Source organism: Ursus arctos, unplaced genomic scaffold (assembly GCF_023065955.2).
Source record: "Ursus arctos isolate Adak ecotype North America unplaced genomic scaffold, UrsArc2.0 scaffold_20, whole genome shotgun sequence".
Lineage (NCBI taxonomy): Eukaryota > Metazoa > Chordata > Mammalia > Carnivora > Ursidae > Ursus > Ursus arctos.
The window spans coordinates 13,361,812-13,387,187 of NW_026622875.1; the positions used below are offsets into that span (position 1 = coordinate 13,361,812).

Consider the following 25,376-nt stretch of genomic DNA (forward strand, 5'->3'; position numbering starts at 1 on the left):
ACCAGTGCCATCCAACAGAAACAAAGCAAGCCACATACTTAAAGTTTTCTAATAGCCTTTAAATAAAGATAACAGGTGAAATTAAAAAGAGTAATGTCTTTTCTTTAGCCCATTATATCCAAAATGCTATCATTTCAATAGGTAATCAACACAAAAAGATTTAATGAGATATTATACCCTTTTTTCCGGAACTAAATCTGAAATCTGGTTGCATTTTACACTAAGAATATATCTCACATTGCCCTTGTCGCATTTCGAGGGCTCAAAAGCCACATCTGGCTAGTGGCCACTCTAACGGACAGCATGGGCACAGACCATCACAGGGAGGATACACAGGATGCTGGCACAGTGTCGTCCCCAGGAGGGAGAGGAAGAGGATCACTTTTCACCACATACTCTTGCATAGCGCTTCAGTTATCAAGTTCACGTACTAGTGTTCCAAGAAAACTTTGTTTTTTCAAAATAAATTTTCTCCAAATAACCTAAATTTAATAGATCTAAGAGCAATCATTAAAATAGAAGTTCCGGGCCCCAGGGACGCAAAGAACATCAAAAGAATACAGAAGACCCTCTAATCCTTAAAAAAGAGGCGACTTGTTTTTATAGAAATCTGCGTGAATCGGGAAACAGTATTTAAAGAGCTGTCTGCTTAGCTCAGTGACGGGAGAAATCAGTAGAGGGACAGGTGGTTAAAAACTACAGGCATGGCCAACATAAATGAACGCCTCTTGATCACTTCATGTGTGCCAGCAGCAAGGCATCTCTCCGTCCCATTCCAAAAAGAATTTTGTTCCTCTTCCCATCTACATACTCAGTCATCCTTATCAGACTCATTTCTTGCCCTTAAACCAGCGGGTCAGGGCCACGCATACTATACCTGCAGCATTAGTGGTAACAAGAGTTTAAGAAGATCGTCATCCATTGGTCTGATCTTCTCTAAAACATCCAAGATCCATGTCAAATATTCATGTTTCTCTAGCATTCCTTCCTTCAATGAACAAAGAAAAGTTACGCTGATAACATCAAAGCAAAACCAATTAGCATTCAAAAAAGGGCACTGTAACTCTTACTCTTATGCGTAAGTGTAATTTTACTATCATTATTTTTGTTGTTGTAGTAAAAATACGGTCTCTTGGATCACAGTCCAAATTCTAAACAAAACACAGACCCAGTGTGATTCTGTGTGGTTGGGTTGGGGAAGGTTTTTTTTGTTGTTTTTGCTTTTTTGGTAATCTGCTTCATTCTCAACTGAAAGAAATTAATTCCTACGAGAAGGAAATTCAGAAGCTTTCAGCCTCCCAGGGCATGTGAAGCACCTGGCTAGACTTCAGGGGAGTATGAACTTACACTCACAGGAGAAAACTGGTCCAATGGTGCTAATTATGAAGAACCGAAGCCCCCATCGTACCACCAGCTCAGCAAGCAGCTGGAAATCCCATCAGGTCTAGTGCCCTCCTAATTACCCCTGCCTCTAATCCTAAAAAGAATTTCAGATACTATAACCTATGTATAAAATATAACCTTAAAAATCAATATAATGCCCTAATTAACTGTTAACAAAGAAATGGGAAAAAAATTAAAATAAAATAATGTATACATATTTCAACATAACTGCACTAAAAGTAACAACACACCTCAGATTTCCAAAATGCCCCACAGGGGTGGGACAGCCCCTCTTGACACAAGCACCATTAGCATTTTCATCTATTGCCTTCATATAAACACACATACATTCATATAAACACACAATTCTTCTATGACCGTCTATGCATGTATGTATGTAATGTCATGTCCTAGTGTTGTATTATGATGCACATCATGAAAGAATCTTCAAAACAGAAACAAAAAGATGTGTTTCCTGGGAAAGACACTTACATTTTTATGGTCACTGTGGCAACAACCTGGGTAGTTAATCTGAACTTCTACTTTGTTCCTAGCAACTTTTTCATGTCTATTTATCACCAGTGCTCCGCTGCCATGATTATCAACAATTTGTGTGAAAATACACTGATAAATTATAGCTTCAGTATTTAAAAGATTTCAGTGACACCACACTGACATGGTATCAAGGTATCTACTTACTGCTCATTTCTAACTTTTAAAAAGCTTAAAATCAAAGAGTTAAATAGAAGGTTAGTCACAGGAAAAGTACACTTTAAAATTTTAAGACCTGTGAAGTGAACTTTAAGTTAATAAAGAAATGAATAAAATGGAATTTTGTATTTAAGGAAGAAGAGATAGGAAATGCAAGGCTCCCAAGCACGACTTTGAGCGGCTATGTCACACCCGTCCTCAGGATGTGCCTGGGTATGGGCCTATACCCGTATCACTGCACCCGTGTCTGCAGGGGTCTACACGAAGTTTCACATTTCAGAATGTGGCCAATTAAAATATAATAAACTTTCAAATTCAAACATCAATGTCCCAGTTAAAGTCATCTGTTTAGGACCTAACTGCTTCCTATAAAGGAGATACTGATTTCAGTGTTCCCAATACATGAAGTAATCCTTCTAAAAATAGTAAGCATGCTGAGAGACACTTTTTTCAAAGATGCGGGCTAAATCCTCGGCTCAGGGAAAATCATAAAGGCTCAGAGAAGGTAACAAAGCAGTCCTCTGCTAAACGGAGCTAGGATTTGTAAGAGTGGTTTTAACGGACTTAAAACTAACAAGGCTACTTCCAGAGAACTGGGCTTTTTCCTACTTTGGGCTCTTAGAAAAAGTCACTTAAAACCTGGAAATTATAAAGTTCCAAGGGGAAAATTTAGAAGCCACACATCCTTTTTACCCTTTTCCTCCCTGGTCAAGATAGCAGGTAATGGAAGACTCTGCTAGTCATACAACTTGAGCAGAATACACTTCCCTCTCCTCCTTGCAAGACAGGCAAATAATAGCACAAGCGCCCTCTGCTGGTCGATATGATTTACATCAGCTTGTCCGAGGAGCGTTCAGTCCTTTGCTCCACGCCCTCACTCATCCTCCCAACTGTATTTTGTTTTTTTGTTTTTTTTTTAAAGATTTTATTTATTTATTTGACAGAGATAGAGACAGCCAGCGAGAGAGGGAACACAGCAGAGGGAGTGGGAGAGGAAGAAGCAGGCTCATAGTGGAGGAGCCTGATGTGGGGCTCGATTCCGTACCGCCGGGATCACGCCCTGAGCCGAAGGCAGACGCTTAACCGCTGTGCCACCCAGGCGCCCCTCCCAACTGTATTTTGAACTGCAGCTGAGCCAAATTAAGATGACCCTCCTATGGAGAAACTAAGCCCTAATGGAGCTCGAGGAGACAGGAAGCACCAATGCAAATATTTTTTTGAACAAACGTATCCAATTTTTGCAAAATAAAAGGTTTAGAAGGGATATTTAATAGAGAAATTACCGAAAAACTAACAGCATTGAAAGAGCTAAGATCATTGAAAGCTGGAGATCGATATATAGAAGCAGTAGCTGTCATCTCGAGGCAAAGGTGTTACCTTGAATACAACTCAAGGTGAGAAACGTCAGACTGCTTTCCCTGAATGCATTTGGTTCATATAAAGATATCACTTAACCCACTTGCCATAAGGAATTTGCTCTCTTTTTAAAAGCATGCTATGCAGCCTTGAGGTTCTTGACAAGGTTACCTGGAACATGTGAAACGCCAGCTTCTCGTTGTACTCCCACTGCTTCATGGCCTGCTCCACATCCGGAGGTACCGGGACAGGACCATCCCCCGTGCTGGAAGCCATGTGGTAGAAGTCGGAAATCTTGGCCAACTGCTCTCGGAGATATCTGGTAGATATCTGTGTCCACTCTGCATTAAAAAAAAAAAAAATCCAAATGTCCAGACACGATGGATAGAAGAATTAATGTTTCTCCCGCCTTTCTGATTATCTTAAGTGTGTACATATAAAACAAACATCAATTACATAAAAGGGGTTTTGGCATGTGCAAGCACTGTACAAAAAAGCACACCCACTCCAGTAACGCAACATGGACGGCCCTATACACCCCGCAGGAATGTTGGCCAGCTGCTGGGTGGAAAAGGCAGCTCTCCCCTTGTGTCTCTGGGAGCCCTAACAGAGGAGGACAGATGCCCATACCGGAGTTACGTGCATCCGGTGGTGCTCCGTGTTATGCTAACAACAGCATAAAAAATTTCAAAGCCACAAGCAGGAAACAGGGGAAGTGAGCACCTCAAAAATTTCAATTCTACTCCAAAACAATTCAAAATCCTCCAAACGCAGCTCTCCAAGTTGGATTTCAAGCATGCCTAAGATTTGTTCCATGTTTGTCAGTCTGTGAGAGGATTGGCATTCGCCACTGGCTGGCCCATGACAGCATCCTGACCTGCACTCCCCTTCCCCACACCTGCTGAAAACACCAGCACAACTGCCTCTTGGGACAACCATCTGGACCTTCAATTATTCTACTCTCCTCAACCAACACAAGAAACCTCAGAACTCAATCGGAAAGAGTAGTGAGCAACAAAAGGTAGGAGACTGGAAAGGAAATAGAAAAAGTACCATTACAAAAAAAAAAAAAAAAAGAAAAATCACTAAAATTATTCAAAAATGTCTGCCAGAGGGGCACAAATTAAATCAGTGTGTTGCCTCTGGCAACCATGAGGGATGTGATGCCAACTTTAGCCCATTCTGTGGATAAAAATGTAATAATTGCATGCTCACAGCCAAATTTCCCCAAGGATTAGCGAAGCAGCATTTCAGAAGAAACCACCCTACTGAAACGTTACCACACAATGCTGTTTCCCCGTTATCCTGGCAACTGGCTCTCCCGCCTTATTTTTAAAGAAATCTATTTTGACAAAAGTAAGAGCAAAAACCTAACATCTGTTGGGGAGTCAGGGCTTTGTTTTTATTTTTTAAGTACTGTTAAAAGTACTTGACAACAGTACCCAGAGAGAACTACTGTTAAGACTCGGCCTAAACCACTTATTCTCATTAGGTCTTTTTTAAAATCAAAATTCAAATGCACATGTTAAACTCCAATAATAAGCCAATGCAAAAAGATGAACAGACACTTGGTCAACATTCTATTCCTAATATAATACTGTTCTTCAGAAAGCACCACCAATAACAGATATGATCATTAAAATTAATCTATTGCCATTAAAAACATGACAGTAAATTATCAGTGTCCTCATCTTCTGGTGCCCCCATTACAGACTAATAGTCTCATGACACTCGTTTAACAAAACAAAATGCCAACCATCAGATGGGACAAGTTTAGCTTAGCTATAATAAGCAAAAACAAAAATAACAAGGATCCAAATCCTAGCTTTTGTGTGCCAAGCCTTGCTATTAACTCACTCTCAGTATGGTACCATCCTCAATACCCCCACAGAATATTTTAGCCTCAAGAGCTAAAAATAACACACACATTCACACACCCCTACTTTGTCCAGGGTATATTTTCTTTTTAAGATTGTTTCTTAAAATATGGAAGAAATACATGTGCCCTACAGAAAATGTACAATGCAGATATGCAAAGAAAAACATCTGTAATCCCCTCACTCATAACATTTTAATATATATCTTTTCAGGTTTTTTTTTTCCTTTATATGTGCTGGAATGTTTATATAAACATATGCATTTCTTTAAAAAAAATATGCTGAATAGGATATTCCACAATCTGAACGAACGTCTTCTGGGATTCAAATGGTATGCAAATGTAGCCCTCATAGTGTGTTTTAACTCTATTTAACGGGCATTAAATAATATCAATCAGAGAGATTCGGAGGTCTGGGACATAAGACAGTCTAGAGAGGATTAGCCTAAAAAATTAGGATGTGCACAAAATTTTTATTAAAAATTAAACACAGAAAATTGCAAACGGCCACCAGTACTCTACCGGATTCACTGACCCCCCTCTCCTGCTTAGTGAGAACCCAGAATGAAGCCGAGCCCTGAGGGCAGCAGAGGCAGGACAGGCAGTGGTTCTCAGCCCCTCCCGCCAGATCCGGATTTAACTGGAGTGAGGAGCCCAGTTTCAGGTGATGACAAGAAAGTAGGAATGAATACAAATCATAGGGAAGATGGTGTGGGGGTGGGGCGGATATTCAAAGGTGGAAAAGGTGCAGACAGTGATCAAGGAGTCCACTTCTACAGTCAAGCAGCTCTAAGGATACAGCCACATCATTTGTAGTTCCTTGATACTGACAATTTCAGGGCCATGAAACCAGATGATGAGAAAGTTTATGCACATAAACATCACTGAGAGTGGTGCCGGGGCCGCGACTGGAAAGAAGGACCGGTCCCTCTGACAATACTTCCCGTAGCCTCCCCGAATCCTACGGCGAGTATTGCTTCTTTGTCGATGTAACCCCCCCGAGACAGAAGGGGTTTCAGGAGTCATGCAGCTCACCCTAGCATTTTCTAGATCCAGGCACAGCAGGCTTACGCAAGGCCACACAGCTAGACCTGAAGGACGCCATCCGGCGTGAGATGCCCAGCTCTAGTACATGAAAACACATAAAGGTGAGGACAGAGATGTGCCAAGTTGCATTAAAGATGGTCCTCCTGGGCCTGAACACCTGCAGTATTAAAAAGAAAACTGGGAGCCCAGGAGAGGAGTCACATCCACCCTGGAGCAAACACAAAGCATGCCAAGTGCAGCCGGGCTCGAGAAGGTACCCTGGCAGGGGACACGAGTGCAGAACACCACAGGGCTGCATTTAGTGATTTCGGTAGAATGAACTTCGCAACAGGATGGCCCTGGTGCAAATTCTCATTCTGCTACTCAGCTGTGTGATGTGAAAACGGTATCTAACTTCTGCTAAGTCTCCATTTCCTCCTCTGCAATAGGAATCTCATACACACACACACACACACACACACACAGACGAGTTACTGTAAGGATGAGCTACTGAGCATGACGCATGCCACGCAGAAATTGATCAACATGTGGTACCATCATCACCATTACTGGGATGAAAAGTTTTTCTGAAAGTAAACTAAAGGTTAGATCTTGACTGTCACTGATGTTAAACCCTGCATCCGCTGCAGCAAGCTGCCAATGCCTAACATGATGCCCTGGGTAAGTGTTTATGAAATCAATCAGTGTCAGCTTCGTGGTTCCAAAACCTTCAATGGATGTGCAATCCTTCACAAATTAAGGCCAAACTCCTTAGTTAGGACTTACAATCATTTCAAATACCACCTACCGTTACATAGCTACAGTTGCTTTCTCTGGGACTCTTGGGCCTATAAGGCTCTTTATCTACAGTACCTTCTCTACTCACCTGTGTTCACTGCTGGGAATTTTTCTGGACCCAATTCAAATGTCAAATCGAATATATAGCCTTCTCTGGTGTTTGGACAACAACCCACCATCTAAAGGGGCTCTCCCTCTGTTCTCTGCTCTATCGGAATTTCCTCCTTCCTCTCCATAAAACTATGCCTTACATAGCCAACGTCTAAGTATTGACTTGAATCAATACACTATAAGGTGCTCCCAACATAACCACTAAATCAAGTCACTCCCCAATTATTCTGCCTCTCAAATCTTCCTACAAACAGCTTCACTTTCTAGTTTCAACTCATCACTGCATACCTAGCTTTCAAACACCATATAGGAAGGAAATGCCAAACTCCCTCTCAAGCGTGCTGTCATTATTAGAGCCAACACAACTAGAAGCACCTGCTAGTCAATGCACTACAAAGGCCTGTACAAATACTGAACTCGTAATTCTCTTTAATAAACTTCCAGTAAATATATGTGTGTGTCCTTTAATTTTGTGAGGCTCACTTTCCTGGCCAAATTCTTTCCTGTGATATCGAAGCAAGCGGGAACTCACTCTGTAAAATAAATCCAACAGAGATTGTGTTTTAAAAACTTTGGCCAGCCCCAGAGAGTAAGGTGCACAGCTTTAAGGTGATCCACTTGATAAAGAACTTTAGTCAAAGAGGACACTTTCCTTGAAGGAGAAACCTATATCCTAGAAACTTCTTCCGAGCTACACCACTATAATAAAAGTTCTTGCCTCTCCAAAGGGGGAGCAGCCTGCTTCTCAGAGCTGTAGGACATAGAGGGTTTCATCAGCCTGACTTCGGTGCGAACTGAAAGGTGGGGAGAAAAAACTTCAGTGCATGCAAGACACAAGCACATCCCACCTCTAAATATGCAGTAAGAATGACTGGAAGACTTTCCACCATTTTTCTCACATTTTTTTGTTAAAATGCTTTCTTGATCAAAGGATGCCATCAATAAAATGAAAAGACAACCTACAAATTAGGAGAAAATATTTGCAAATCATGTATTTGATAAGAGACTTGGACCTAGAATATGTATTGAACTATTACAACCGGTAATAAAAAAATGACAAAATGATCTGAACAGACATTTCTCCAAGAAAATAAACAAATGGCCAATAAGCAGATGAAAAGATGCCCAACATCATTAGCTACCAGGAAAATGCAAACCAAAACCACAATGAGATATCACTAAGGCAGCTGTAAACAAAAAGACAAATAGTAACAGGTAGTGTTAAGGGTGTATATAAATTAGGACCTTCGTGTGTAGCTGGTGGGAATGTAAAATGATATAGCCACTGTGGAAAGCAGTTTGGCATTTCCTCAAAAAGTTAAACATAGGGGCACCTGGGTGGCTCAGTCAGTTAAGCGTCTGCCTTCGGCTCAGGTCACTACCTCAGGGTTCTGGGATCGAGCCCCGTGTGGGGCTCCCTGCCCAGTAGGGAGTCTGCTTCTCCCTCTCCCTCTGTCCCTACCCCTGCTCGCGTTCTCTCTCTCAAATAAATAAATAAAATCATTGGGGAAAAAAGTTAAACATAGAGTTACCATAAAACCCATCAACTCCACAACTAGTTATATTTCCAAAAGAAATGAAAGCACATGTGCACACAAAGATTTATAAACCAATGTTCATAGCAGCGTGATTCACAATAGCCGAAAAGTGAAAGCAATCCAAACGTCCATCAACTGGTGAATGGATAAATAAAATACATTATACGTGTACGAAGGAATACCATTCGGTCCTGAGAAGGAATGAACGCAACGACTGACACATACTGCAGCACGGATGAACCTTGAAAACATTGTGCTAACTCCAAGAGGGCAGCTTCAAAGGACCACATACTTTATGATTCCATTTACATGAAATGTTGAGAATAGGCAAATCTAGAGGGCTATTTAGATTACGTAAAGCAAAGGGGAAGTTAGGGTAAATGGAGTGACTGCTAATGGGTACAGGATTTATTTTAAGGGTGATAAAAACGATCTAAAACGTGGCCATGGCAAGAATACACAATAGGAGGGGCGCCTGGGTGGCTCAGTCAGTTAGGCAGCTGCCCTTGGCCCAGGTCATGATCCCAGGGTCCTGGGACCAAGCCCCACGTTGGGCTCCTTGCTCAGTGGGGAGCCTGCTTCTCCTTTTCCCTCTCCCCCTGCTTTGCGCACTCTTGTCAAATAAATAAAATCTTTAAAAAAAAATACACGACAGGAAAAGGACAATCTCTTCGATAAATGGTCTGGTAAAACTGGACAGCTACATGCAAAAGAATGAAACTGGACGACTTCTTACACCACATACAAAAATAAGCTCAAAATGGATTAAAGGCCTAAATATGAGACCTAAAACCATAAAACTCTTAGAAGAGAACACAGGCAGTAATTTCTTTGACATCGGCTATAGCAACATTTTTTCAGATAGGTTCCCTGTAGCAAGGGAAACAAAAGCAAAAATAAACTATTGGGACTACATCAAAATAAAAAGCTTTTGGGGCGCCTGGGTGGCACAGCGGTTAAGCGTCTGCCTTCGGCTCAGGGCGTGATCCCGGCGATCTGGGATCGAGCCCCACATCAGGCTCTTCTGCTATGAGCCTGCTTCTTCCTCTCCCACTCCCCCTGCTTGTGTTCCCTCTCTCGCTGGCTGTCTCTATCTCTGTCGAATAAATAAATAAAATCTTTAAAAAAAAAAAAATAAAAATAAAAAGCTTTTGTACAGCAAAGGAAACCATCAACAGGGGAGCCTGGGTAGCTCAGTCGTTAAGCGTCTGCCTTCGGCTCAGGGCGTGATCCCGGCGTTATGGGATCGAGCCCCACATCAGGCTCCTCCGCTATGAGCCTGCTTCTTCCTCTCCCACTCCCCCTGCTTGTGTTCCCTCTCTCACTGGCTGTCTCTCTCTCTCTGTCAAATAAATAAATAAAATCTTAAAAAAAAAAAAAAGAAGAAGGAAACCATCAACAAATTAAAAAGACAAACTACGGAATAAGAGAAGATATATGCAAATGACACATCTGATAAATGGGTAGTATCCAAAAATTATAAAGTACTTACACAACTCAACAGCAAAAAACAAACAATCTGATTTAAAAATACAGACTATAAATAGACATTTCTCCAAAGAAGACACACATATGGCCAACAGACATGAAAAGATGCTCAACGTCACTCATCAGGAAAATGCGAATCAAAACAACAGGGTATCACCTCACACCTGTCGGAATGGCTAGAATCAAAAACACAAGAAACAACACATGTCAGTCAGGATGTGGAGAAAAAGGAACTGTTGTTGGGAATGTAAATTGATGCAGCCACTCTGGAAAACAGTATGGAGGTTCCTCAAAAAATTAAAAATAGAATTACCATACGATCCAGTAATTCCACTACTGGGTATTTACCCAAAGAATACAAAAACACTGATTCAAAAAGATATATGCACCCCTATGTTTATTGCAGCATTATTTAACAGACAAATTATGGAAGCAACCCAAGTGTCCATCAAGAGATGAATGGATAAAGAAGATGTTGTGTAAACATATACAATGGGATATTACACAGCTGTAAAAATGGATGAGATCTTGCCATCTGTAACATGGATGGGCTTAGAGGGTATTATGAAGTAAGACTGAGACAAATACCGTACAATTTCACGCATGTGTGAAATCTTAAAAAAAAAAAAAAGGAATTAACAATCAAAAAGCAGAATCAGACCTATAAATGCAAAGAACAAACTGATAGCTGCCAGAGGGAAAGGGTGAGGGGATGGACAAAATGGGAGAAGGGGAGTGGAAGGTACAGGCTTCCAGGTATGGAATGAATGAGTCATTGGAATAAAAGGTACAGCACAGGGAATACAGTCAATGATATCATAGCAACATACAGTGACAGATGGTAGCTACACTTGTGGTGAGCCTAACATATACAGATGTTGAGCCACTATGTTGTACACCTGAAACTAATGTAATACTGTATGTCAACTATACTCAAATAAAAAAAAAAAATTAAGACTTTCTTTTTAAGTAATCTCTACACCCAACATGGGACTCAAACTTACAACCCCAAGATCAAGAGTCTCACGCTCCACCGACTAAGCCAACCAAACACCCCCAAATAAAACTTTAATAAAAATTTTAAAATGAAATACAGCCATGGTTTCACAACTCTGTGAACACACTAAAAAAAAAACCACTAAAATATACACTTTAAATGAATTGTGAAGTATATTAATATCTCAATATAGTTGTTATATAATTCTTTTAATGTTTTCTTGAAATACTTTACTATCAGTAAGAAATCATCCGCATTTCATGAAGTAAAAGACTATCCCACACTGACAAAAAGTAATCCACTGCGAGATGATATGATTTTGAGGGGGTGGGAGCAGAGAGGAGGAACAGGGGCAGAAATAAGAGTGTCCGTGAGTTAATGGTTAAACCTGGGTGAACAGCAATAGGGACTTTATTCTTCTGTATCTGTATGTGTTTGAAATTTCCATAATAAAAGGCTTTAAAAAGTTAATCAGTTGTATCCTATAAAATGATTCACAGAAAACCTGAAATTTCTTATTCAGCCACTGTTCGCTTGGGGAAAGGAAGGGGGGAAATCAGCATGCTGATTGGCAGCCTGGATAAAGAAGAGTCCAAATGAAAACCGCTGTCTCAGTGCGACGTGAGACCAACAGTCAGCCCAATGGCTGGAATGTTGTGTTCTGCTGAATGGTCAGTTGGTGAAATCAGGCCCTCTGGCTGGAGAGCAGAGAAACGGGGGGCGGGGGACAGTAGAAATGCTGTGGTAATAAAGACTGACATTTGTTTCATGCTTTAAAAAAGTTTTCCTGTGACACAGAATTATCTGTAGAATACTGGTGTTTCACGGCAAATACCCAACACCTGTTTTTTTCAGGCTACTTCTCTCTGGTTTTGTTTACTGAGCAATGATACTAAGTACTCTTAACTTAAAGAACAAGGCGACTAGTCAAAATAGAATAAAACCATTTAGCAACAAACATTAAATGCCTACTATGGGCCAGAAGCTCCCCTGGGGTCTGAAGCTACAAAGCGTGAAGAGAAAGCAGCCCCTACCTAGGGCAATTCATCCTCAAGTCAGGGAGACACACAGGGACACAGAGATCGACAGCAGTGAGGTTAAGCACTCCAAAACGCCACGGGACACAGGAGAGGAAGCAAGCGGACACTGTAGCTAAGTCTTGAAAGACAATACAAAGGAGTTCCACAGACACAAACAGCAGTATGCAACATGCCAGGTAATGAGGGCAGCAGAAAGACAGAGGGAGAAAGGGCCCGTGAGGCTAGGTAGATGGCCCGGGCCTGAAGTCCTCAAATGCTAGTGCATGAAATGACCACCAGAGGGCGCTGGTTAAACACACAGCTATAGCTCTGACTCCAGAGATTTCAACCCCAGAAGTCTGGACTGGGGTCCAGAAATCTGCATTAATAACCAGCAGCCCAGATAACTCTGACCCTGGCAGTGACAAGGTATGGAGTTTGGTCTTTGATCACAAATGATTAAAAGCCACTGAAGTATTTTAAGCAAAGGAATGAGAAGATCAGATATATAAATTAAGACCCTCTCAGATAGTCGTGGGGCAGACAAATTAAAAGAGGACTGTAAAGTCCCATGGGGGACGTAAGCAAGAAGGATCAAAGATGAGGCAGGTAAGATGGTAACCAACCTGATATTGGAGGGAAGGAAAGAGAAGGGCAAGGTAGCTTCCGGATTTCTTTCCTGGTGCCATCGACTGAGATGTGAAATTGGGAGATGGAGCAGGGGAAGCAGCTGAGTTCAGTCAGTTTTTATTAACTTTTTAATTAAACTCTGCACAGTTTTAACAAACATTACACACAGATCTGACATACCCTTTACCTACCTTCCCCAGATACTAACATCTTGCAAAACTACAGTCCAATATCACTACCAGGATACTGGCATTGACACAATCCATTGATCTTACAGGGGTTTCTGAGTTCAACACTTGAATTTGAGGTGTCAGAGAGGTGTTACGGAAAAACATGTCCAGAGGGAGTGGATACACAGGTCTGACACTCAGAAAAAGGCTCAGGGTAAAAACACAGGTATGGGGACCGTTATCTTATGTGATTTCAGTGCCTTAAAGGATGTGATTACGACAACAGAAGCACCCAGAAGACATAGTCCAGGGGTAGGTAGGTTTATTCTGCACAGTTGAAGTATTGGTTGTGCCCTCACTGGGTACCCAGCCCGCTCCGTCTAAGCTCCAGCATCTGTTAACTTGCTTGGTGGTGGTGACGAGCACAGGCTCTGGAGTAAGATTACACAGTTCCTGTACCGGCTCCAATCACTTGCCAGCTTTGGGATCCTGAGCAAGTCACTCAGCCTCTGGGGGCCTCAGTTACTTGTCTGTAACACAGGGCTGCTAAGTGTACTTAAGACTACAGGGTTATTTCGAGAATTAAGTGAGATATAAAACATGCTTAGAACTGTGATGCATGCCCAAGAGGAAGCAGACACATGATTTTCAGGCCCGGGCAGGCAGGAGCCCACAACATGGGAAGGAAGTCACCTTAGGGGAAAGTAGGACCTCACTGGTGGAGGCAAAGGGAGGATTGGCTGCTGTGGAAAAGGCTGTATGAGTATCAGTCAGGGTGGGAGTGGGACAGAAGTTCCTTCCTCTCTGAAGTTCAAGGGAAGGAAGCCTGGAGGGAGAGGTGAAGGTTCGACCAACCGCTGTGAGCAGAGGGCAGCTCTCCAAGGAGTGAATCATATATTTATAGGAAGGATGGACAATACTCCAAAAAGGATAAGGACCATTACAAGGCAATATATAAATAACTGCACGGTTGTGTGACAGTTAATGCTTAAGGATTCCAGGGTAAAAAGAGACCAGACTGGCCAACAAAGGAAATGGGTGGCAAGGTCCTGGGGAGGGAAAGGAGGAAGAGGGGCTGACAGGGGAGGGCTGGTAGGAGCAAGAGTAGCATCCCTAGGAAGCAAGTCAACTCCTAACCTCAACTTTCTTCATGCTAGGTGGGGGGAGTATCTCACACCTGAGCAGAAGAGAATCGGACACTTTTCTTAGTTTGGCCCTCTGGCTGCCAGGTCTCCAGTTTTTGTTTCCACGCTGATGGATACAATGTTAACTGTTGAATTCAGGGATTTTTCCAGTGGTCCTTTTTCCCTATCAAGCCCATACAAGCATCTGAAGCCAAGGCTCTTGGCAACCACAGAATCCAATTTTAGCCCCTAGAACAAGACTTTCTGATTCAACACATCAATCACCCCACCAACTTCTCGGCACAAGGACAGCTTCAGGGGTCTCGTCCTCACAGACGGGCACATACAAAACATCTGCCACAATAGGCTCAGCCCCTTCTCAGGGGCCTGACAGAGTTGTCCGAAATTAACGCTATGATTATCATATGGTAAGTTTCGCAAAACCTTTCAGATTCCTGCATATATCTGAATAAGCAGCAGCTTTGGCCATGGTGAGATATTCCTAACATGGAATAACAGGCACATTATTTTTACAAGTATTAAACTGGTGCATTTAATTAACCCCTTAGGACAGGTCCCCACAGTCTCACACGTCTGAGCCCAAGCCTGGAGTTTTATTGCCCCAGGGGAGGAAGGCTACAGCAACACCACGGACTCAGTGAGGAAACCACAGCTGTGCTTCCCTATGTAGAGAACATACCTCCGCGCACAACTAAAGCCTCAGACATAAAGGGACGGCTCCCCGAGGACCTGGGTGGAAGGAGAGAGGGAGATGCAGCACTGGAGAAAGACATTTGCTGCCAGCTCCACGGAGGCATCAGAACTACTTAAATTATTACACTGGACGTTTCATTATCATCACTCCGCTCCCAGCTTCTGCTACCAAGGAAGTGGTGGAAAGCCCTGATCATTTACAGAGCAAGATAAACGACATTTTCTTTGTGCACTTTGCATTGGAATTTACTTCCATCATCAGCTTGGCTTGAGTCAAGCCTCCACAGTAAAAGCACTGTGTTGACTACTTAAGTCTTAAATGCAGTTGCTGTGAAGTTTGTACTTCAGAACAGGCTTTAGACAGGTAAGTCTTTCATTAGAACACAAATACAAATACTACAGACATCATATTGCCAAATAACCGTGTAAAGTAACTCTAGACCAAAAAGCTCTAAAACATAAAAATGCTTACACATGGCACAGACCAAGCAGACCCATCCCCATCATGCTCTCCACCAGACCTCACCTGGCTTTATTTTTCTGGAGACCAAAGACTGATGCATGATATATTCATTTAATGAAATCTATTCACTTTAGCTGGGTTACTCTCACAAAAACACTCCAACTGGTAATTTATTGACCCTGAACTTAATGTGTTTTCTATCCTGTCAATATATTCCAGGTATCCCTTCACTCCCAGATAATGGTGAGCTGAAACAAACTTTAGAGCCACTTGATTCCAGGGATTTCATTTAGAAGATTATATACACTTCATCTGAAAATGACTCTGAAACTTAATGTCTTAAAAAAAAGAGAGAGAGAGAAAGAAAGAAGAAAAAGAAAGAAAGAAAGAAAAAGAAAACGTTTCTATTCATCATGGAATTAACATTCCAGTGCAGATTGCAAAACACAAAAGGATCTAGCTTTCCTAAGTCATTATAAAGTTAGTAGCCTGGAGCCCTTTAGAAGAACAGGGCCACTATATGCCCAGTGTGGAACAGGCACCAATTTTCTTAACGAAACATAAGACCATACATTAAAGACACACACACAAATGTATTTCAGAAGATTCACAAGCAACTGGTAACAATTCCCTTGGAAGCCTGTGATGCGACGGCTGGGAAACAGCGTGAGGAACAACAGTGAGACTTGACTACCCTCTTCGAATACTGTGCCTTATGGATAAGCTACTTAAAAAAAAAAAAAAAATCATCTCACACAAGCTGTTTTTTCTTAAGATTCCATTATGCTTTAAGCAACTGACCTGCAAGATGCACAACAAATAAAAACTCATTAAACAATGAGCCTTCTGAAGCACCTTCACACCTCACCCCAACACTCCTCACCCCAGCTCCACAGTCACCCCTCAATCCATATAAGCAGCTTGGAAAGTCTGAAAACCAAACAAGACCCAGAACCAGAAGTCCACGATGGAATTCCTGGTTTTCCCACTTTCCCTAGATTTTCTTACCCTAATTTGTAAACCGGAGAGACCCAACTATCTGGGAAGGTTTCTGGAGGAGTGCCTCAAATGAAAATATAGGTTATCAGTCTGTAAACTAAAAACTTCTAACAGATATTTTTGTTGCATAATACATTCCAAGTGTAAATGTACATGCAGGTACCAATAGCCATGAAGAACAAAGACCTACAATATTCATTAAATTGGGATTCTGATTAGCATTTTCTCAAAGATAATTAGTTATTTCAAGCAGGAGTCAACATCAAAACTGACTAGAAAACAGAGAAACTGCTGAGTGGCAGTGGGTTCTTAACAGTAAATTCAAGACTAGGTATTTGCCCCAAACCAACAAAACCAGAAGAAATGACAGCAGTAAAGACCAAGCAAATACAGTACACAGATCTAGAAACCTAACTCATTTGCTCCCAACTTGCCAGGAAGGAACACAATTATCTAAGACCAAGAAATACTTTTGAAGTTGCAACGAAAAACAACAACAAAAACTTTCCTTTTACTTAAAGGCTAGACTGCTTTAAGGCCCAGCTCATATTTCACTCCTTCAGAAAACCTTCCCTAATTTTTCATCTCCCATCACTTCCTGTATGATTACAGGTAATTACGTACTGCCGACTGCTCCCTGCTTTAGGAATACGGCTTCTCTCCACAAAAACACGATAGCCCCTTAAAGGCACATAGCACAGCCTCCATTTGGTTAAAATTCTCCACAGCATCTACCCCAATGCACAAAATCTTAATAAACCTTTTTCTTAACTCACGACTTACTGAAGTGAAATATAAGTTCTCTGAGTGCCTTTTTCTAAAAGACTCAAAAGGATCCATGGGCAGACATTACCTTTGATTTCGTCAAAAACGTAATGATCATACACACACATACACATGCACACACACATACACACACAAAGCACCACGACCACTATCACACACTAGCATTCGAACTTGAAACAGGCTGTAACATTTTACTTTGGAAAAAGCTGACATGTTACCATACAGCAAGGAGGAGTAATGCAGAGTTACACTGCAGCACATTAACCCTGATTAGAACTTTTTTTTTTTTAAGATTTTATTTATCTGTCAGAGAGAGAGCACAAGCAGGGGAGCGGCAGGCAGAGGGAGAAGCAGACTCCCTGCTGAGCAAAGAGCCCAATGTGGGACTCGATCCCAGGGTCCTGGGATTGTAATCTAGGCCAAAGGTAGATGTTTAACCAACTGAGCCACCCAGGCATCCCTAGAATTTTTTTAAGTAAACATAAAATCAAACATTAATAAAAACATTTAATGTTAAATAAAAATGGTAAAGATAAATTGGAAGTAAGAATATAATCTCCAATACGTTTGCACGACATACACAGATACATGTGTCTCCATCCATCCACTGACACAGCCTGGATACCACACATCCTAGTACCAGTGCACACCCTCAGCATCCAGATCTTGCTTTCTAAACACTGTTCCCCACTAGAAAGAAGTGCAGATCTGAGGCAGAAAAAGTACAAGATGAGCCTGGGACGTCTTCTGTGCCAAAAAATAAGATAGTGTTCTAAGACAAAAAGGTGTCATGTCGAAAAGGATACAACAAAGCTTGAAACATCTTCCACTGGCTGATTTTTGGACAATCTGAACACTAAAATGAAGAATGAGCATAACTGGCTATAAAATACTGAACGAATAAAAATTCATGAGCCCATCACAATGACCAAAGATAATTTTTTTAAATAAGAAAAAAAAAAAAGAGAAACTCATTTACCACCACTAACCATGTAATTACAGCAATTCTTACTCTGAAAATTGATGGTCAAAGGAAAGGAATTTAGCACTTACTCTGGCTTTTTTTTTTTTAAGATTTATTTTATTTATTTGACAGAGAGTCAGCGAGAGAGGGCACACAAGCAGGGGGAGCGGGAGAGGGGGAAGCAGGCTTCCCGCTGAGCAGGGAGACTGATGCAGGGCTCGATTCCAGAATGCTGGGATCATGACCTGAGCCAAAGGCAGATGCTCAGCAACTGAGCCATCCAAGGCGCCCCTACTCTGGCTTTTTTATAAAGAATTTATCACAGTTGATGAGAGAAAGCTTATTTTTATCGGAGAATGCCAACATCTAGCCATTCCCAATAATAATGATTTGAGGTTTGGTTTATCAATAGATGCTAAAACTTTTAGGTGAATTACTGAGGAATGGATAGTGGCAGGTGCCAAAGTCATAGCCCACATGCCCCAATCCTTCTATTACAGAATTTTTTATCCAGGTAGCCAGAGCTAACCCACCAATTAAAACCTACTTTTCAGGCCTAAGTACACCATGAATTTAAATTACATTTATACATGCACTTCTGACCAATCTTCAGGGTTATTGTCATAGTAAGCAAAGCAGATAGCTCTTTTATGACAAATGAGATAACGAGGAACAGTGTGAAAATGTGGAGGTAATCTTGACTTGAAACTAAAAGCTTGTCCCTAGAGTCAAAAAAGTTAGTATTGCAATGTCTTCAAGAACCCAAACTGAAAGTAAGCTGGTTGGCTTAGATAAGAAACCAGACTGTCAATTATGTATTCAGCCGGGTTTATTTTTGCAGCCCAAATAGCTCAGTGAATATGTCACAAATTAATTATCCAGCGTGCGAGAAAGGTAGCTACTTCTTCCCTGTGTTTTGGGGACAATCAGGATAGTAGTTCTAAGAGAAGAGTCAACCAAGAAAAGTCTCTCCTCTGACATAAATGCCCGACCCAGCAAAACCTCAGGGGTACAGAGGAAACGACTGGGGGTAAACAGAGCAGCTCCCTGGGGAGTTGAACCACGAAGCATTTTTAAGCTTCTTCTAATCTATCTGTAGCCCCCAAAAAGAGTTCATGCTCACGATAGGTCTTGTCACTTTTCACCATATTGAACACCCAACAATTCCTAGCCAAAATTAGAGCTGTTCCTCTTGCAATTTCAACTTTCTTGAGTTTCTACAGAACCCTGGACTTTGCTATGCTCTGCCTGTACCCCATGGAACCCATAAGAATAAGGGTTCTGATTCCTCTGATGCTGCCCACAACTCTGGAATCTTGCAGCCTGTTCCCTGCCAGCACCTTTCTTCCCACTTTCTTCCCAGCGACGCTTCTTGCCTCCAAGGGGCCCAGACCCACAACACCCACTCCCGCCTAGCAACCACCGAGTCACAGCAGGGAAGACCGAACACCCAGTGAGTCCAGCTCCATCTGTGTTAGCAGTTACTTAACTTTTCTTTTTTTAAGATTTATTTATTAGAGAGAGAGAGAGAGAGAGTGTGTGTGTGTGTGTGTGTGTGTGCATGAGCACAGGGCGGAGGGGCAGAAGGAGAGAAAGTCTCAAGCCGACTCTGCTGAGCGCAGAGCCCGATCTCTCCACCCAAGATGAAACCAAGAGTCGGACGCCCAACCAACTGCACCCCCAGGAGCCCCAGCAGTTACTTAACTACTGAGACTCAGGTCTCTCGTATACAATATGGAATAACAGAACCGACACTGCAAGATTATGATTACAAATAATGTCTGTAAACTTCTCAGCACAATACACAAAATAATACATACTGGCTAGCAATTGTAGCAACTAGTTATAGTCTACACTTCCTCCCCCATTTACTCTGTGCCAGGAACTGTTCTAAACCCTTTAAAAGCCTGACTCGTTTCCTCCCTAGAAGGTATTGTCAATTATAATTTTCCCCATGTTACAGACAAGAAACGGAGACGTGTTGTAACGATAACAGTACTAGGAAGTCCTTTCCTGGCTGCCCGCCATCCCCCAGACAGAACTCAGGGACCCCTAGCACACGAGGCTCCTCACAGCCCTTTCTCCCCACCCCGCTGATAACTAACGCACGAGATGAAGAAAATCCCGGCAGTTCCACAAGTCCAGCTCTTTGATGACCCCTCTTCTCTGCAGACACCATCCCTCTGTGAGAAGTGCCCTTCCCTGCACAACATCCCCCAACTCTGTCGAAACGCCTCTTCTTTCAAAATGGTATTCAAACGTCACTGACGCTGGATCTACATGGGCTTCCAGTCCTTGGGACTCCCTCCGCATTTAATTCACTTCACAACTAGTTCTTCCTTCCTTTTCTAATACTTGGACTGTTTGGTTATATGCCCCACCCCCAACCGTGAACACCCGAGGGCAGTGACTACATTCTCTGTCCATCTGCGCTGACCAGCAGTGTCCAGCCCAGGCTTCTGAACCTACTTCGTACATGTAACCAGGGGGCTTTGTGCACCTGCCCACACATCCGTGCCCCTCTCTGGGAAATGGGAATAAAGTACCTCTCTCACAGAGTATCTGAATAAATCAGAAAACAGAACGTACATAGAACCTAGGAAACAGTTACTAAGAAATGGGGGATGCGGTATGACAGCACACCACAGGAACCCTGGCAGACGTGGGGACGAATGGACTGTTTGCACACGAGCCGACAGGAAACATAGCTGTAGGTCCACCAGCCAAGGGATGAGGTATGCCCAAGGCTGAAAGGCTCCCTCAAGGAACAGTCTGGAGCTGATTGAATCTAAGACTGGAAGAAGCACCATGTGCCTGCTCCCTACAGGGAGGGGCATTCCATGATTGCTCAAGAAACCAACGGCTACCGTGACAGCAAACACGGTAGTCAGCTCGGCAGTTCTGATCAGCTGGCTTAGCAACAACAGGACTCATCACAGGGAACACGCCTACAAAGAAATGTACGAAGTCTGCGCTACTTACTCTACGGTTGCATCTCCACTGCTGAAAACTTTCCTTAATTTTCTAACTCCAAGTTTTACTTTCTTATTTTTAAGTATTAGCCCATTTTAAATGCTTTTCTCTGGGGAGCTCAAAATATCTTAAGACACCTAAACAATCTTGTTTTATGCTAAGTGAAATAAGTCAAGCAGAGAAAGACAATTATCATATGATTTCACTCATTTATGGAACGTAAGAAATAGGAAGATCGGTACGAGAAGGAAGGGAAGAATGAAGGGGGGTAAACAGAAGGGGGAATGAGCCATGAGAGACTGTGGACTCTGGGAAACAAACTGAGGGCTTCAGAGGGGAGGGCGGTGGGGGACGGGGATAGGCCGGTGATGGGTAGTAAGGAGGGCACGTATTGCATGGTGCACTGGGTGTTATATGCAAATAATGAATCATGGAACATTGCATCAAAAACTGGGGAGGTACTGTATGGTGACTAATATAACTAAAAATTATAAAAATAATAAAAATTTAAAAAATAATAAAAATTTTAAAAATAAAAAAAAAGAAAGGGGAAATTGGACCTGATAGGGTTGGGGGGAAGAAAAAAAAAACCTTCACTCAACTCTAAAAACCAACTATACATTATGTCTGGGGTTCTTTCCCTTGAGTCTACAACACTAACCTATTTGATAGCATTTGCTAAACATGCTGTCTACCTATAACATATTATTGTTTAGGCCTCATAAGGACTGAGAATTATAACCTTTTCCCCTAAATTGCCCTAATTTCACCTCTACTTTAAAATCTCTGCCCTCATGTTACAGTTTGTCCAAGTATTTCTTTACCTGCCTTGAAATTACACATGAAACCTCACCCAGAAACCCAAGGCCCCTCTCACTTTTCTCACTTTTGGGTACACACTATACTGGGGAGGTCTTTGCCTGCTGCAAGCTCCCCAGGGCAACAACCCATTTAATCCACATTTTAGATCTGTAACTCTTTGCATAATGATAGTGACAATCGCTGTGTTGCTACATTTAAAGAATTTACACAACGGGGCCTGCTCCCTTGTTGCTGTTAGCCCACTTAACTTTAGGAAAAACTCTCTTCCAATAAAATCAAACAGCAGTGCTTTATAGCTCTGTTCCAACATTGAATGTGGGAACTGAAAATAAAACATATGTTTCTATTACAAAGGAATAAAGGCCATTTCTACTGAAAACACTTTACAAATCCTAAAAACAATCATCAAGACAACAGAAGTCATAAAACCACTGCCAGGAAAAGGTGACACTTGATAGTCAATCTTGCCCCAAATGTGCTGAATGATTCTTTTCACTATCAAAGCCAGAACATAGAACCTATTACTGCAAGTTAATCTTCTGAAGTGTATGCAATTTAATCCAATTCAACACATATATATGTGTGTAGTTGCTTGGCTGTATAGCTTGCTTGGAGTGTGAAACTTGCTACATTATGGCTAGGTCTACACAGCCAAATGCTTCCAATTGCACTGTGTAATTTGCTTAAAGAAGCTGAAGAAAGTGCTGAAGACAAAGCAGAGTGAATGCTATCAGGTGTAACAGGGTGCTAGAAACCCAAGATCAGATCACTGAAACCATGCGCTCTCTGCAGATAGTAAAAACAGTATGCTACGTGAGCGTTTTAAAACACATGTAAGAATACAGAAAAATGAACTAGATATCTACATAGTTAAATTAGCTATTAACTACAAAGGATAAAACAGTAGCTCTGTAGTGAAGAAACCTGGGAGGCACCACCTTACCCAATGATCAAAGTTACCACCACCAATAGTATTGGGACAATGTAATATGATGTACGCTCCCATGGTATTCCTACCAAAAGTATATAACTGAATCTAATCACAAGGAATTGAACAAATGCAAACCAAGGGACATCTTACAAAATAGCTGGTCTGTGCCCTCTAAAAATATCAAGGAAAACAAAGGCTGAAGAACTGTTCTTGATTAAAAGAAGACTAAAAAGGCATGAAAATAAAGGCAACATGGATTGGACTGGATCAAGGCTGAGAAGACTGCTGTCTGGAGAGACTAAGGATTTTGCTTTAAGTCAGCACTTAGTGGCAGAGCTGGGATGAGTAAAGCCCAAAGCTCTTTCCAAGATGCTAGACCTAAGAGGTTAGGGGTCAACTCCCAAAATTCATGCATTTTTTAAAATATTCTTATTTTTAACTTCAAGCATTTTTTAGGTCAAAGTTTTCATACTCTACCATGAAAAATGGTTTATTAGGCACTTGATCTTCATGTATTTGACATTTGCACTTACAAATACACATGAAGAGGGACACCTAGGTGGCTCAGTCGGTTAAGCGACCAACTCCTGCTTTCGGCTCAGGTCATGATCTCAGGGTCATGGGATCAAGCCCTCCATACCCAGTGTTGAACCCGCTTAGTATTCTCTCTCCCCCTCTGCACCCCCCCCAAGTCGTGCTATTTAAAAAAAACAAACAAACAAAGACCAAGGAACTGTGATACTCTATAAACAGAGTCAAAAAACAGATTCACGTGTGTTACGTGTCTTATGGAAACACAGCTAGTAGGTGAACTTAACCATCTATCATGGGTGTACAAATAATAGAAATTTTAGCTCTGGGGGAAGAGTAGAATATAATCCTCCGCCCTCCAAACAACTGGTTACACTAGTAAGAAAATTAATGGTAAAAGTAATGAATGCATGAAGTCTCTGATGTTCTTAGCTAGAAACTGGAGCTAGGCTTCCTCCCATTTGGCAGAGGAAATCATATGGGTCTGGTGATACATTCCTATCTGAGGTTCCTAAAAACTCTACCTATGTGTTCTTTGCAAATGATGAGGGTCTACCAGACTTTTATTTCTCCTAAAATTATATTTCAATGGGCAGAATCATTCCTGTATGAGCACCTCTTTCCCTTTCTTCTAACAGTTAAAATCAGATTAAACTGAACATCAAGGAAAATACTAACAGAACAAATGACAAAAACATGAAAAGAACCTAAGGAGGAGTGGTCTATATAGCTGGTGATGCTACAAGTTTCAAGGATTATAAACTGGGACAAATAAACACACACACACTTCGGTCCTAATTATTCATTTATCTTAAAAATTACTGAGCACCTTCTATATGCCGGGTACTCTCCTACGAGATTTAGTACGGAACAAATCTGACAAAGTTTCTCATGGAGAAATGTTATAGTCGGAACTGAGTGTACATTAAGTAATCAATAAATTAAAATATAACATGAGGTGGTACTAAGAGTAATGAAAAAAAAAATAAGGCAGGACAAGAAGAGAGAGTGACGGAGAAGGGACATTTTGGCTGGAGTGATCAGAGAAGGCTTCTCGTAGGAAGTGCCATCTGAGCTAAGGTGCAGTGCATGGAGGTGGCAGGCCACATGGACGTCTCAAGGCTGGAAGGAGAGGCTACCCTGTGTGCCGGCCGCGCATGCTGGTGGAGTACACATCTGAGTGAGGCACGGCGGCCAGGTGAGGATTCTGAGCATAAGAGTGTGGCATGATTTATGTTCTAGCAGGAGCATTCTGGCTACAGAGCAGAAAGCTGTCAGGAGAGAAGAACAGAAACAAGATCAGCTGAAGGCCCGTGCAACAGCACGGGCAGAGGTGGGGGTGGTGGTTCAGCAGTGGGAGGAGGAAGACATTCTCAGATTGGGATTAGATTTTCGAAGTAAAACTGACAAGACTGCTGAGGGGCTGAATGTAGAATTTTGAGAGAAAGATAAAAGCCCATAAGGACAATAGCACTTCTACCCTTACCCACCCCCATGACTACATACAACATTTACTAAGAAGAAGACTGAAGAAAGAAGGAGCAAGGTTGGGGTGGCAAGAAATCAAGACTGTACATACTAGGTTTCAGATACCCATTAGTCATCAAAGTAGAGGTAGCTGGTAAGCAACTAGATCTCCAGATTCTAGAGAGAAGTATTATAAATGCTCTTGCTCTCTCACACTCTCATGGGCACGTGCACTCTCGCTCACTCTACATGTAAGTACACGAACTGCACATACTTGTTATTGTGTATGGATGAAGAAAAGTTCAAGAAGGAAAATATGAAGAAGAGAGAAGAGAAACGTGACCATTTATTCTATCTACTTTGGCACTAATATTATGAGAATGTAGAGCTTCAGTCATTTAAAAAGGGGGCATTTCTTTTGTCTCCCCCTATAAAATAATAAGCTGATGAGAACAATCTGAAGTACAGAGTTAACAAGACTGCTACGAAAGCAGCACTC

At 41.9% G+C, this 25,376-nt stretch overlaps 1 protein-coding gene across 1 annotated transcript in view; it reads right to left on the reverse strand.

Annotated features, from left to right (window-relative positions):
* Positions 1 to 25,376, reverse strand: part of MED12L (mediator complex subunit 12L) — a 314,505-nt gene that overhangs the window by 246,018 nt on the left and 43,111 nt on the right. The window contains exons 6-7 of the mRNA XM_057315807.1: positions 3,622 to 3,791; positions 878 to 988 (exon numbers count right to left, since the gene is read on the reverse strand). Coding sequence (XP_057171790.1) covers positions 878 to 988; positions 3,622 to 3,791 — 281 coding nt within the window. The remainder of the gene's footprint in view (positions 1 to 877; positions 989 to 3,621; positions 3,792 to 25,376) is intronic.